This window comes from Myxine glutinosa, chromosome 5 (assembly GCF_964187855.1).
Source record: "Myxine glutinosa chromosome 5, kmMyxGlut1.1, whole genome shotgun sequence".
NCBI lineage: Eukaryota > Metazoa > Chordata > Myxini > Myxiniformes > Myxinidae > Myxine > Myxine glutinosa.
Genome location: NC_136265.1, coordinates 123,196,689 through 123,210,125, shown reverse-complemented (window position 1 = coordinate 123,210,125; position 13,437 = coordinate 123,196,689). Strand labels below are relative to the sequence as shown.

Below are 13,437 nucleotides of genomic sequence, written 5' to 3'. Positions count from 1 at the left end.
TGCTTTTGTACACAGGCAGGTCTCAACTCCACATTAGACTGCTTTTGTACACAGACAGGTCTCAACTCCACATTAGACTGCTTTTGTACACAGGCAGGTCTCAACTGCACATTAGACTGCTTTTGTACACAGGCAGGTCTCAACTCCCCATTAGACTGCTTTTGTACACAGGCAGATCTCAACTCCACATTAGCCTGCTTTTGTACATAGACAGGTCTCAACTCCCCATTACACTGCTTTTGTAAATAGACAGGTCTCAACTCCACATTAGACTGCTTTTGTACACAGGCAGGTCTCAACTCCCCCATTAGACTGCTTTTGTACACAGGCAGGTCTCAACTCCCCCATTAGACTGCTTTTGTACACAGACAGCTCTCAACTCCCCCATTCGACTTCATTTGTAGTAAGGCAGGTCTCACCTCCCCCATTAGACTGCTTTTGTACACTGGCAGGTCTCAACTCCCCATTGGACTGCTTTTGTACACAGACAGGTCTCAACTCCCCCATTGGACTGCTTTTGTACACAGGCAGGTCTCAACTCCACATTAGACTGCTTTTGTACACAGGCACGTCTCAACTCCCCATTAGACTGCTTTTGTACGCAGACAGCTCTCAACTCCCCCATTCGACTTCATACAGTAAGACAGGTCTCACCTCTCCCATTAGACTGCTTTTGTACACAGGCAGGTCTCAACTCCCCATTAGACTGCTTTTGTACACAGACAGGTCTCAACTCCCCATTAGACTGCTTTTGTACACAGACAGGTCTCAACTCCCCATTAGACTGCTTTTGTACACAGACAGGTCTCATCTCCCCATAAGACTGCTTTTGTTCACAGACAGGTCTCAACTCCCGATTAGACTGCTTTTGTACACAGACAGGTCTCAACTCCCCCATTGGACTGCTTTTGTACACAGACGTCTCAACTCCACATTAGACTGCTTTTGTACACAGGCAGGTCTCAACTCCACATTAGACTGCTTTTGTACACAGGCAGGTCTCAACTCCCCATTAGACTGCTTTTGTACACAGGCAGGTCTCAACTCCCCATTAGACTGCTTTTGTACACAGGCAGGTCTCACATCCCCATTAGACTGCTTTTGTACACAGACAGGTCTCAACTCCCCATTAGACTGCTTATGTACACAGGCAGGTCTCAACTCCCCATTAGACTGCTTTTGTACACAGGCAGATCTCAACTCCACATTAGCCTGCTTTTGTACATAGACAGGTCTCAACTCCCCATTACACTGCTTTTGTAAATAGACATGTCTCAACTCCACATTAGACTGCTTTTGTACACAGGCAGGTCTCAACTCCACATTGGACTGCTTTTGTAAATAGACAGGTCTCAACTCCACATAAGACTGCTTTTGTACACAGACAGGTCTCAACTCCCGATTAGACTGCTTTTGTACACAGACAGGTCTCAACTCCCCCATTGGACTGCTTTTGTACACAGACGTCTCAACTCCACATTAGACTGCTTTTGTACACAGGCAGGTCTCAACTCCACATTGGACTGCTTTTGTAAATAGACAGGTCTCAACTCCACATTGGACTGCTTTTGTACACACAGATCTCAACTCCACATTAGACTGCTTTTGTACACAGACAGGTCTCAACTCCACATGAGACTGCTTTTGTACACAGGCAGGTCTCAACTGCACATTAGACTGCTTTTGTACACAGACAGCTCCGATGCCATAGCTGCGAGCATCTGCACTCACGGTTGTCTCATTGTTTGTATCAAAGAATGCTCGTGTAGCGACCCATGGGTCCCCCAAGCGAGACCAGCAGCAGAATCTCCTTGCTCCAGCCGGTGACGTCACCGGCGGACAACCTCGGTGCCGGGGTGGCTGGTCACGTGACCACCAAAGCGTGCCGCGCGTGCGGTTATAATCCTTTGCACCTGTCGGTCACGTGACCACCGAAACACGCTTCGCCTGAGAGGCGTGGCTTTCGGTTTCGGTTATGCTTTCTGGTTTTGATATACGGTATATGCAGCCCGATAAACGGGCTTTTCAGAGTTCCCGAGTTGGTTTTTACAATAAATATCTTCTCGGACGAGTTTGTGCCTTGCCCATCATTTTGTCCGTCTCATGCTGGAGCACGGGCTCCTTCTTCACTCGGACCTTTAAGACGATAACAGTTCTTTCACCATCTTGAAAGCTTGAATTTGGCTTTGATCCCAAATCCACGAAGCATCGTCTCGAAGTCGATCGTTGAGCGGTTTCAGCACCGACGATAGGTTCATGAAATGACGGCCTAGATGATTAATCCTACCCAGGACCCTGGGAGCCTCCATGCAAGGTGTAGTCGATGCAACAACAAGCTCTGGTGGGCGGGCCCCTTCCGGCTTCCACCCCCAATGAAACCCAGGACAGCAGGCCTAAGTTTGTTTGTTTTTATTGTTTTATTTTCTTAATCATAAAAACGACTCTTGCGGCCCGACGAAACAGGATTGCGTGAATTTTCTTAATTAAACCAATTATAACCTTTTTTCGAGGGAAATAAACGCGAAGTGAAGGAAGCCGCGCGTGACGCCACGGGTCGCCATGGTAACCGTTGCTAGGAAGCCGCGCGTTCGGCCCGACGGGAAGAGGGAGAGCGAGGAGAGCGAAGAGAGCGACGCGGAGCGGAGTTGCAAAGCGAAAGGACACGAAAGAAAGGGGAGAGAATGCTGCGGAGTCGTCATGGGAAAGGAAGGCGAGAGACCACGGCCACCCTTGGCCTTGCGTTCACCGCAACATCGGGGAAAGTGAAGGCCCTGGTAAGAATTAGATCACGTGGACCGGACAACATTGTTTATTTCTGTATTCCGGACAAGATGTCCTGAGAAAATGCTTTCGCGGACACCGTCACTTTCGCCATTAAGACAGTCGTCGGCGTCAGTGTCATCGCACCTGTACGTGTCCGCAAAGGAGGTTCGGTGACGTCACGCGTAACCTCACGGATGACGTAATACGTACGTGAATTGCACAGAATTGGTGGGAATTAGTTACGAAAATACAGTGATCTGCTCGTGTTGTCGCACGAGGCATCCTGTTTATTGATGTTCAAGATCCAACTCGGGGCCGTCTATTTATTACGTACGCAAAGCTAGGGGTACTCTATTTCTAACTCCCTCCACCCCTGTACGTACCGATACACACAGATTCGAACCATAACCCCCCATCCGTACAAGTATGGCTTGTTAATGTTTCTTTGGTGCAGAAGTACATGCTCCTTGTGCACCTGTGTCATCATCTTGTGAAAAGTTCATTCTGCACAGAGAATAAGGTGCATTGATCAATGAGGATCTGAACACAAGAGGGACCTACTTGTTCAACTTCACACTTTGGATCGAGTAAAGTTTGTGCTTTAGGCTTTGTAGTAGTTTGTGGCAAAATTTCACGAAGATTACAACAAACTTTGACGAACCCTACCTTCTCATCCAGGTGCTAGGTCCTCCAAAGGCAGGAGCATTTCAAGAGCGTGCTGTTAAGCCGACTGTCTTCCGTAAGTATTATGAACGAGGGGATCTTCCAATTTCCCTGAACCACAACTCTATGAGTCGACCCATCAACTGGAAGGTAATTAATTGCACACCCTGTGACGTCACATTTTACATCTGTCAATAGCCTACCCTGAAACCGGTCTGTTATTTAACCCTGCGCTCGCGAAGCGAAAAGCGGGGTTAACCAATCGGGTGCGTACGTGTGCCTTATGTGTGCCGTGTGTGTCGTGTGTGTGCCGTGTCTGCACTTTAAAAATTCACTTAAATGCGTTTTCGGTTTTAGTTTTGAAGTTAAAAAATAGTAAACTATCGTCGGATATGCTCAATGCTTGTTCCACAGTTTGAATACGGGGAAAACAGGGACTGGTAAATGCAACGGGCATCTCTCGATTTACTGTTTGCCAGGTGAAGCTGGAGAAGCTTGATTACTTCCATTACCTCCCGTTGTTTTTTGATGGGCTGTGCGAGACCAAACACCCGTACGAGCTCTTCGCCCGTCAGGGAACCCACGACCTGCTTGATCGAGGCGGGACGAAGATCTTACCTTGCATTCCACAGCTCATCACGCCCATTCGAGGTGTTTTGAGGGTGATGTTTCATGAAAACCCTACATGAGATTTCTCGTATCGCGTATTGTCCTTAAAAAAAAACAACCCAAAACACTTGAACTACCTCTGCGAGTACCCTTCATGGGAGAATTTAACCTTCTGGTTTACCTGACTCTCACAGCAGCGCTAAATACGAGGAACCGGAAAATCATCTGCACCACACTGAGGGTCCTGCAGCACCTCGTGGTGTCGGCCGATGGAGTCGGACAGGCTCTCGTGCCGTACTATCGGCAGATCCTACCTGTTTTCAACATCTTCAAGAACCAGAACCGTAAATACCACAATGTGCTCACTTTTGTTTTGATTTTCACCCAACCTTGGCTTCAGGTGTTGTTCATCTTTCAATGTCCAGCTTTTACTTTCCCAAAATAAGACACAAAACTAACTTGCTTTTTGCGGATCCGAACAGCATTGAGTGTTATCAGAATAACACACAACTGAGTGTGACAACTATCTCCAGACCATTTGTCAGCCATGTTTATATTGAAGAATTTTTGTTTTCAAAATCACCTGCTATTTCACGTAACCTGCTCAGTTGACCATGTGACCTCATATAATGGGGATTAAAGTGCGGTTTTTGCAACTCCATGATAATGCAACTTGCTGTGGCTTATCTATATAATAATACCGTAAGGACTCGACTTTGTTATCCCTTTTACGCCGCACCCAGTGACCCGATGCCCACGGCACTCATGGATTTACGATCTACGAACCGCGCTCTTTGTTTATCACGTACAGCCATACTCGAAAAATCTGAATTAGCCGACGTTGGGGCCCAAAAGCATCCGATTAACTGCCGATATGACGCCATCTTACGACGCCATCGTATTGGCGTCTGCTGGGCGAAGGCGAAGCGAGCCGTCCGCTGATTGGACAGTCGAGTGGTGTGAACATGGGTGGTGTGAACCAAATGGTCTTTTTATTCCCTTGAACATTTTAAATTAGGATATATAAGGAAACGTCTTTATCGTCATTTTAATAAAGTTAAATGGAGTGACGTTGCGATACTCGGGGTGCGTTGCATAAATCCTCGTAACTCAGAGAGGTGTAGCAGGTGGCGAGACGTAAGGAAGCTTAAAGATAACGAGCTGAAAACAGACGAACGATATGTCAATCTCTTTCTACACAGAACGGCAATAAAAGTATGAGAGCGGGAAGGCATGGCCTGAGCACTTCGAGCAGAGAGGACTGATTGGACTTAACTTAAAGAGAAAAAATTGGAGCTTAACGGAAGAAGAAGATCCCATGAGCGCTCCCCTATGCCATCCATAATGGTACACTCTATCCATACACCACATCCTCCCTTCCGTGGATGTTCCACGGGTTTCGGCTAGTCTTAATGAAAACACCTCCAAACTCACACAGGTAAACACTGATTGGACTTTTTTATAACCTGGTACTCGCTGTGGAAACATGACTGGTCATCTACTTTTATATTCACCGTGTTCTGGTTGCAAGTTTCATCCCTATGGTTCATTAAATCTGTTCACAGAAGACCTCTCGAGTACAAGACACTTTTGAGGTCTGCTATAAATCACTCCACGTGACTCATAGACCAACATTGTGATCCGATTTTGTCACATACGACAGTTCAACACCCGTTTACTCGCTCCACTGGCAGCGATCGCTATATAAGAGGATGTTGGTGTACCCCATAGTCCATGGTAGGGGTAATGGCTGTGATGGTGTCTGTGAAACCCTGCACCTTCTCCTCCAGGTAACATCGGGGACGACATCGAGTACGGCAGACAGAGACGTGAGAATATCGGGGACCTTATCAAGGAGACCTTGGAACTGTTTGAGAGGTTTGGAGGAAAAGATGCCTTCATCAACATCAAGTACATGATCCCCTTGTACGAGTCTTGCCTGTTCAATTGATTACCATTTCAATTTCAGGCCAAATCATTGGGAATCATTTGCTAAATTCCACTCTTCCCTCTCTAACTGTGCCGCACGTTTTCCTGGAGGTACTCAATATGTTTGTCTGTCTGTTTAAACTGGTGTAACCCAAATATGCCGAATACTTTGATTCTACCTTTTTAATCCGAAGGACAAAAGCGGCTGCTTCATGATTATTCTACACTGACCGTTGTGTGATATACAATGAAAATAAACTCATATCGACGGTGTTTGGGCTTCGTACAAATGATGTCCACAACAGATGTTTGGAAGATTCATATTTATTCCCATCATTCCAGGAGTTTACATGGAATCATCACTTTCTTGTTATGATTCTGCAACACACGCAGATCCGTACAAATACATTACTATTCTGTGCTCACAATGTAAAACATTCTCCAAAGTTAAACAGAAGGACATTATGATGTCATCCAGGACAGATAGTTTGTGTCGACACAGAAGTAGCAAAACTTATCCGCGGATTTTGAAATATACATACGGGGATGACTTGTCCTCAGACGTGGGGGTAGCTGGCCATGGACACGATGCCGCAGTGGTTATTCCTGTTCCTTGCCATCCTGATGTAACCCTGGTCTCCCCAGCTCATTCCCCAACTGTGTGAATGGAAATGTCAGAAGGACATCAGCTCATTTGATGTGATTAATGATGATTAGAACAGGTCAAAGTTTTATTTCAAGTAAGAACGGTAAGAAAAGTGATGAGGGTGGGTTATTTGAGATGAGGTGGCTGATATGGATAAGGGAGGCTGATTTGGATGAGGATGGATGACGTGGATGAGGGTGGCTGATTTGGATGAGGGTGGCTGAGTTGGATGAGGGTGGATGAGGGTGGGTTATTTGAGATGAGGTGGCTGATATGCATAAGGGTGGATGACATGGATGATTTGGATGAGGGTGGATGACATGGATGAGGGTGGATGACATGGATAAGGGTGGCTGATTTGGATGAGGGTGGATGACATGGATGAGGGTGGATGACATGGATAAGGGTGGATGACATGGATGAGGGTGGCTGATTTGGATGAGGGTGGATGACATGGATGAGGGTGGATGACATGGATGAGGGTGGATGACATGGATAAGGATGGATGACATGGATGAGGGTGGCTGATTTGGATGAGGGTGAATGACATGGATGAGGGTGGATGACATGGATGAGGGTGGATGACATGGATAAGGGTGGATGACATGGATGAGGGTGGCTGATTTGGATGAGGGTGGATGACATGGATGAGGGTGGATGACATGGATGAGGGTGGATGACATGGATAAGGGTGGATGACATGGATGAGGGTGGCTGACTTGGATGAGGTGGATGACATGGATGAGGGTGGCTGATTTGGATGAGGGTGGATGACATGGATGAGGGTGGATGACATGGATGAGGGTGGATGACATGGATGAGGGTGGCTGATTTGGATGAGGGTGGATGACATGGATGAGGGTGGATGACATGGATGAGGGTGGATGACATGGATAAGGGTGGATGACATGGATGAGGGTGGCTGATTTGGATGAGGGTGGATGACATGGATGAGGGTGGATGACATGGATGAGGGTGGATGACATGGATAAGGGTGGCTGACTTGGATGAGGGTGGATGACATGGATGAGGGTGGCTGATTTGGATGAGGGTGGATGACATGGATGAGGATGGATGACATGGATGAGGGTGGATGACATGGATGAGGGTGGCTGATTTGGATGAGGGTGGATGACATGGATGAGGGTGGATGACATGGATGAGGGTGGCTGATTTGGATGAGGGTGGATGACATGGATGAGGGTGGATGACATGGATGAGGGTGGATGACATGGATGAGGGTGGATGACATGGATGAGGGTGGCTGATTTGGATGAGGGTGGATGACATGGATGAGGGTGGATGACATGGATGAGGGTGGATGACATGGATGAGGGTGGATGGATAAGGGTGGATGACATGGATGAGGGTGGCTGACTTGGATGAGGGTGGCTGATTTGGATGGTGGTGGATAATTTGGATGAGCGTGGATGACTTGGATGAGGGTGGCTGTTGTGATGAACATTATGTGTTGTACCCTGCAAATCAGACATGGACATGCTGACCGTGAAACGGAATCAGGTGAACAGGGTACCAGAGACACAACGGTATATTTCACCTGTTCTTGATCAGCCAGTAGTCAGCTCCATTCAATGTTCCATACCCTACGGCTAACACGGCGTGGTCCAGATAATCAGTGCTGCAGGAGGGATTGTAGTACACTCCTGCAGACATGGAAAAACATAAAATATTTATTTGTTACTCCCTTTTTTCCACCTTACCGTGTCAGCAAAAATATCAAATCTTAACCTCGCGTCATCACCTTCCCAGACCATGCGCTTGCCTTGAAAGTACATTCTTTACTAAAATGGTTATTTTTCTATGGGGCCATCTAATTATTACGCACTCACATTGGATTATTTGCCCATGAGAAACAGTTGCAACACAAGGTAAAATACTTTGTGTTCAAACTAGAAATTGTGAAAAAATTAAGGACAAAACCAATCACATCTCTTACCTGATGTATACATTTGGAAACCATAACCGGTGGCATCAATAGCCACAGCAACTGGTCCGACGGTGGCAACGGCCTGCTGGAGGGCGCTCTCACTAGCGTAAGGGATGTCGGTGTAGCCAGTGCAGCGGGCGACTACTCGATAACGGTCATAAGCACACCGGCCATCCTGTCGGAATCGGACACTTTTGTTAGCCTGACTCCGCTCGTCATTCTCATCTTGTCTATGCAGAAGTGAATTCTAACAAAAACTGGGGTTTTTTTTGGTAAGGTTCAGGTTCACTTGGCTGTACCCAGATGGGTTTGAGGATAGAAGTGGAGCAGCTGAAACTCAAATCCTATCCAGGTTCCTCCTGATGTCTCCATTGCAGTACTTTTTTGTCTTACATTTGATTACCGTATATATGTGAACCATATCCTGATGCTGTGTGGACTGTGCTTCCCCACCGACGCACCTCTGGTAGCTCGTACCTGTTGCTCTGTTTCAGTTTTGGGAGTAACTGCTGAAATCGATCTACCCGGGCTCTTCCTAACATCTTTGATCTTCGTTCCTTTCACGCTTCTTCCTACTTTTTAACATTTCTCTTTTCATTCTTATTGTCGCTTTTTCTTTTTGTTCATTTTCCTCATATTTCTCTTCTACTCTCAATTTCTTTATTTCTTTATCTATCTGTCTCGGGAGAAATGAATGCTTACAAATTTTTTTTCTGGTCACCTGGCTGTGCTAGATGGTTTTAGGGTTGAGGAATAGCAGCTGAAACTCGAATCCTATCTTGATTCTTCCTGATGACTCCGTGTTTGCTCTTTGCTTATTTGTGTTCCTTCTGATGACTACACTGCAGCATTTGGTCTTCCGTTTCATTTGCACTTTGTCTGTACCAATCCTACCACCTTGGAAATCTCAATCACATTACCATTTGAAACAAGGAGATAGAAAACATTGAAATCTGGAAAAAGTAACCTACTCTAGCTGTGTAAGGGTACGAGCTCTCCAACTCAATACCACCGGCATTTTGGATGTACTCGAAAGCGCTGTCCATGTAACCGCCATTGCAGCCATAGTTCCCATAACTCCCAGAGCAGTCAACGAGCTGTTGCTCACTGAGGGACAGCAGTTGTCCTGTTTGAGCAAAAACTTGTCCTTCAAGAGAACCAGTCTGGAAAAGAAAATACATACTCTTTGCAACCTTGTACAAACACAGTATACCAAACATTGGACACACAACAGATAACAGCTAGGTTTTACACTCTTGGATGAACCACAATCGAGAACATGTGGTTCATCTGAATGCCATTTTCACTGTTACATGGATGTTGGTCACTGTCCGCTGTTTGTACTGCGGTCACGTACACTACTGAAAGACCAGCAGGAACCACATTGGCCCTGATCCTTGACGGGGGTCACGTAGCCCTGATTACGCCAGTCCACGGTGGCTGGGAGGCTGACACCGGTGAGAGGTTGGAAGGTGGACGTCCTGCTTTTCTTCTCTGCAGGCTGGAGGAAGCATCCGCCGTTCTTGAGGGCCATGAACTCCTCATTGTACTGGATGCACAAGGACAGGAAGAGGAAGATCGAAAAACGTCATTCAATTACACTGGAGAACATAGACACACACATAAAGCTCTTGTGACAATCCAAGTGTTGATGAGCCGTTGGATTGAAATTTTAAACTAAAATAGGTAAAGATGAACACACAAAGGTAGAGAGATAGACATATACAAGTATTGATAAAGGAGACGATGATTTTACCAGATCGGCATAGGCATTCATTCCCATGTGGTAGGTGGCCTTTCCTTGATCAGCCAAAGCATTGTGCTGCTGGACAATCTGTATGTTAGATTCCCATACTTTCTTCCTGAGAACCTCCTCTCCACGACCCAGGTAGGTCTTTCCTGCAGCGAAAAAAACAGTCAAAGACCTTCCTTTTTGAACAAACAATGCTCACTAAGGGATTTCATTCCAAACCAAACAACTGCTCCTTTCTTTGGTGCAGTATTTACAGGAAAAGCTTCAATGTAGAGCACACTGTCCTGAGGGACATTGATCAGGTTGTTCCATCCGCAAGCAGCTGCATATGGACATGAAAAAAAATCATATGTTTTGAAAAGAGCCTTTGGTGTGGAGTTGTGACCAAATGATCAATTCCTGGTATGTTTGTGGTCGCCAAGGTGGTCAGAGCACTTCCTGGCTCAGCCTATTGAAACATCCCAAAGTTTATTATTTTTCTGCACTATATTCCTCCTCACTGACCATTCATTTGACCTTCTCTGCCTTGCTCTTTCACTAATAATCATGTCATCATGGCATGCAGACAGATTCAGCAAAATGATACAAACTAATGCGCGACTTTCAAAAATGACATAAGCCGCCCCAGATTGCTCGGCGTTCATGTGCAGAAACCCTGAGTAACGAAGGCCATTGTGGCGGCCTGGACGTGGATCATACGTGCCAGATAAGGATTGCTGTATCATGTGACTCAGCAAGCTTTTATAGAATCCCAAAATACTTGGAGGAATACCTGCAAGAAAGCGGTATGCCTCTGAAAAAAACAACAGATTTGGAGAACCTTCTGATTAATTTGTCCAGAAAGTTGATATTTTGTAGTCCGTAGTGCAAAAACTCCCGATGATGTGAGCCGTGGAAGACCCTAACCCTAACAACTGGCCCAAAGGCTCGAAGCCCGAAGGTTCGTAGACAGGCGCATTTTCACCAAACGTTCGCGCTTAACATCGATGGGAAGGTCATATCTGGGGCTTGTCGGTGCACATGTAATTTTTAAATGATGATATTTGGAGGGGGTTTAGGGAGGGAGTGATGTGAGAGTTGTGTAGGCTGTGTGTTGTTTAAAATATTATTATTTTTGCTTTTTTCTAGGGCCACAAGAGAAATTTTACTATATTTTTGCATCTATTGGTGAAAGGAGAAATGTGTGTGTGTGTGTGTGTGTGTGTGTGTGTGTGTGTGTGTGTGTGTGTGTGTGTGTGTGTGTGTGTGTGTGTGTGTGTCTGTGTGTGTGTGTCTGTGTGCACTTGTGTTATGCTAGCTAATTATATTAACAGGTAATGCTACGAACGCGACTCCTCTCATCCATGGATGCTATATTCTCTTTGGTCCAATTTGCATTCAATTACAAGACAATTATGGTGAACCATTTTGAAATTGCAAATGGTTTGTCTAAATGCTGAAAATTATGCTAAAAAGACGATTTTAATTACCGACCTCACGCTAGCAACGTCACATTAAATTTCACGAGAAATAAGCTGCAGTGTTCCCTTATCCCCACGCGTGTCTGGTGACTCACTTCGTTTGTCCGTTCCACATCCCGCATTCCTTAAAAATAATCCTCATCAAGGTAAGAAAGTTTTCCCATTCTTCTGCCTCCCGTGCGTGCTGCCGCCAACTTCATTTTCATTGGGAATAACCTTACGGAACCGTAAGTTATGAACACAGTGTAGACGAATTCAATTGAACACAGTTTAGTTGCAAGCCTGGTGTTGGCTTAGCGGTTAGGGTGCCGGCTTGGGATCCTAGGATCCTGGGTTCGAATCCCGGTCGATCGCTGAATTAGCATCAGGGGGGTTGACTCAGCCTGTCATCCTTCCGAGGTCGGCAAATTGAGTACCAGCTTGCTGGGATGAATGATCCCGGTGTGTACCCCGGTTTAGAATAGGTACTGTATCCCTGTGTATCTGTGTACTGTACTGTATCCCTGCGCATCGTAAGAGGTGACTAAGGGTTGGCGCCAGGAAGGGCATCCGGCCATAAAAACATTGCCTCAAACAAGGAACCATGAGTGTCATGGGGCCTGCAAGTCTAACCCCTGCTCTGGTGGGGAAAATGGCCTTAAAACGATCACTCATTCATTCATTCATTCACTGTTTAGTTGCAAACCTTGAGGCTGTTCATGGAATCAAAGATCCCAATGCAGACTGCCCATGTTAAAGGAGGCTGCCTGATGCGACAATATGTTCCACATGGAAATGAACAGTATGACCAGAGACTCACCATGCTCTTGCTTCCAGCTCTCCCAGTCGAGGGCATTCGCCGCAACAACGAGCGCAAGAAGAACATAAATGTTGGCCATGGTGATCTGCAGGGTACAACGCAACATGTCCTTCACAACATGATACACAACACAGCATGTCCGTCAGACCTTGACACGACGCATCATGTCCATCACAACACGACACAACACAGGACAAAAATCAAGAGACAACAAGACAAAGCAATGCAGAGAGTGCTGGTAACTTACACGAGTTGAGATATCAGCAGATGAAGTCTCCACTGCTGGTCTCAATGTGCCGTCTTTATATAGGTCTCCTCACGTGGGTGATCGAATGGACTTTGGAGCAATTGATATGGAAATATCATAAAAATATCATAAACCGATTGAATCCAAGGCTGTGAATATGATATTATCTCAGTGTGAATTGTCCTCGCCGAAACATCTGCAGGACAGGTTGGTAAAATCCCGTGGTATTTAACTTCTTACTTTGTGGGACAATCCCAAAATGAAATGGAAAAAAAAAACATTCCGGACCTCCAACAATTCGCAAACTTAATTTGACACAGGAATAATAAAGTGAGAAACAAGATGGCGATTGATACTTGCTGTATTATAAATATTCAGGTAATAAAGAACCCTAAAAGACACAAAAATAATATTCAGCAGAGAAACATCGCAGGTAGCAAATAAAATACCTCAAAGCAATTGATGTAATGCTACTTTAACAACAATTCCAGCACATTCAAGCTACATCGTAACTATTACCTCGAACAATGTTGCTTCAATGTTTACAATAAATATATCGAGTATGTAACTTAAAATATATTTAAATAAAAGCTTCACATACTTAACACATGTAACACATG

The 13,437-nt window shown here is 45.6% G+C and overlaps 2 protein-coding genes across 2 annotated transcripts; one reads left to right on the top strand and one right to left on the bottom strand.

Moving 5' to 3' along the window:
- Nucleotides 1-2,559: 2,559 nt before the first annotated feature.
- PACRG (parkin coregulated) lies at nucleotides 2,560-6,237 on the top strand. Its single transcript, XM_068116357.2, has 5 exons — nucleotides 2,560-2,774; nucleotides 3,442-3,576; nucleotides 3,906-4,077; nucleotides 4,230-4,379; nucleotides 5,826-6,237. The coding sequence occupies exons 1-5, from the start codon at nucleotides 2,682-2,684 to the stop codon at nucleotides 5,984-5,986; spliced, it is 711 nt and encodes a 236-aa protein (XP_067972458.2). The 5' UTR covers nucleotides 2,560-2,681; the 3' UTR covers nucleotides 5,987-6,237.
- A 35-nt stretch (nucleotides 6,238-6,272) lies between these two features.
- LOC137427143 (cathepsin L-like peptidase) lies at nucleotides 6,273-13,017 on the bottom strand. The gene is made up of 9 exons (XM_068116352.2): nucleotides 12,818-13,017; nucleotides 12,571-12,655; nucleotides 10,315-10,457; nucleotides 9,916-10,107; nucleotides 9,530-9,721; nucleotides 8,568-8,733; nucleotides 8,169-8,274; nucleotides 6,507-6,621; nucleotides 6,273-6,342 (listed from the first exon to the last, which is right to left on the bottom strand). Exons 2-8 carry the CDS (start codon nucleotides 12,647-12,649, stop codon nucleotides 6,522-6,524), a joined length of 978 nt encoding a protein of 325 aa, XP_067972453.2. The 5' UTR covers nucleotides 12,650-12,655; nucleotides 12,818-13,017; the 3' UTR covers nucleotides 6,273-6,342; nucleotides 6,507-6,521.
- Between the last annotated feature and the right edge of the window lie 420 nt (nucleotides 13,018-13,437).

Coding starts and splice junctions, on each gene's coding strand:
- PACRG (XM_068116357.2), top strand. CDS start 2,682: ATGCTGCGGAGTCGTCATGGGAAAGGAAGGCGAGAGACCACGGCCACC. Junction 3,577..3,905: donor GTCGACCCATCAACTGGAAG/GTAATTAATTGC, acceptor ACTGTTTGCCAG/GTGAAGCTGGAGAAGCTTGA. Junction 4,078..4,229: donor GCTCATCACGCCCATTCGAG/GTGTTTTGAGGG, acceptor TGACTCTCACAG/CAGCGCTAAATACGAGGAAC.
- LOC137427143 (XM_068116352.2), bottom strand. CDS start 12,649: ATGGCCAACATTTATGTTCTTCTTGCGCTCGTTGTTGCGGCGAATGCC. Junction 8,734..9,529: donor CGTACCCTTACACAGCTAGA/GTAGGTTACTTT, acceptor CGATTCCGACAG/GATGGCCGGTGTGCTTATGA. Junction 8,275..8,567: donor TTTCCAAATGTATACATCAG/GTAAGAGATGTG, acceptor CCATGTCTGCAG/GAGTGTACTACAATCCCTCC.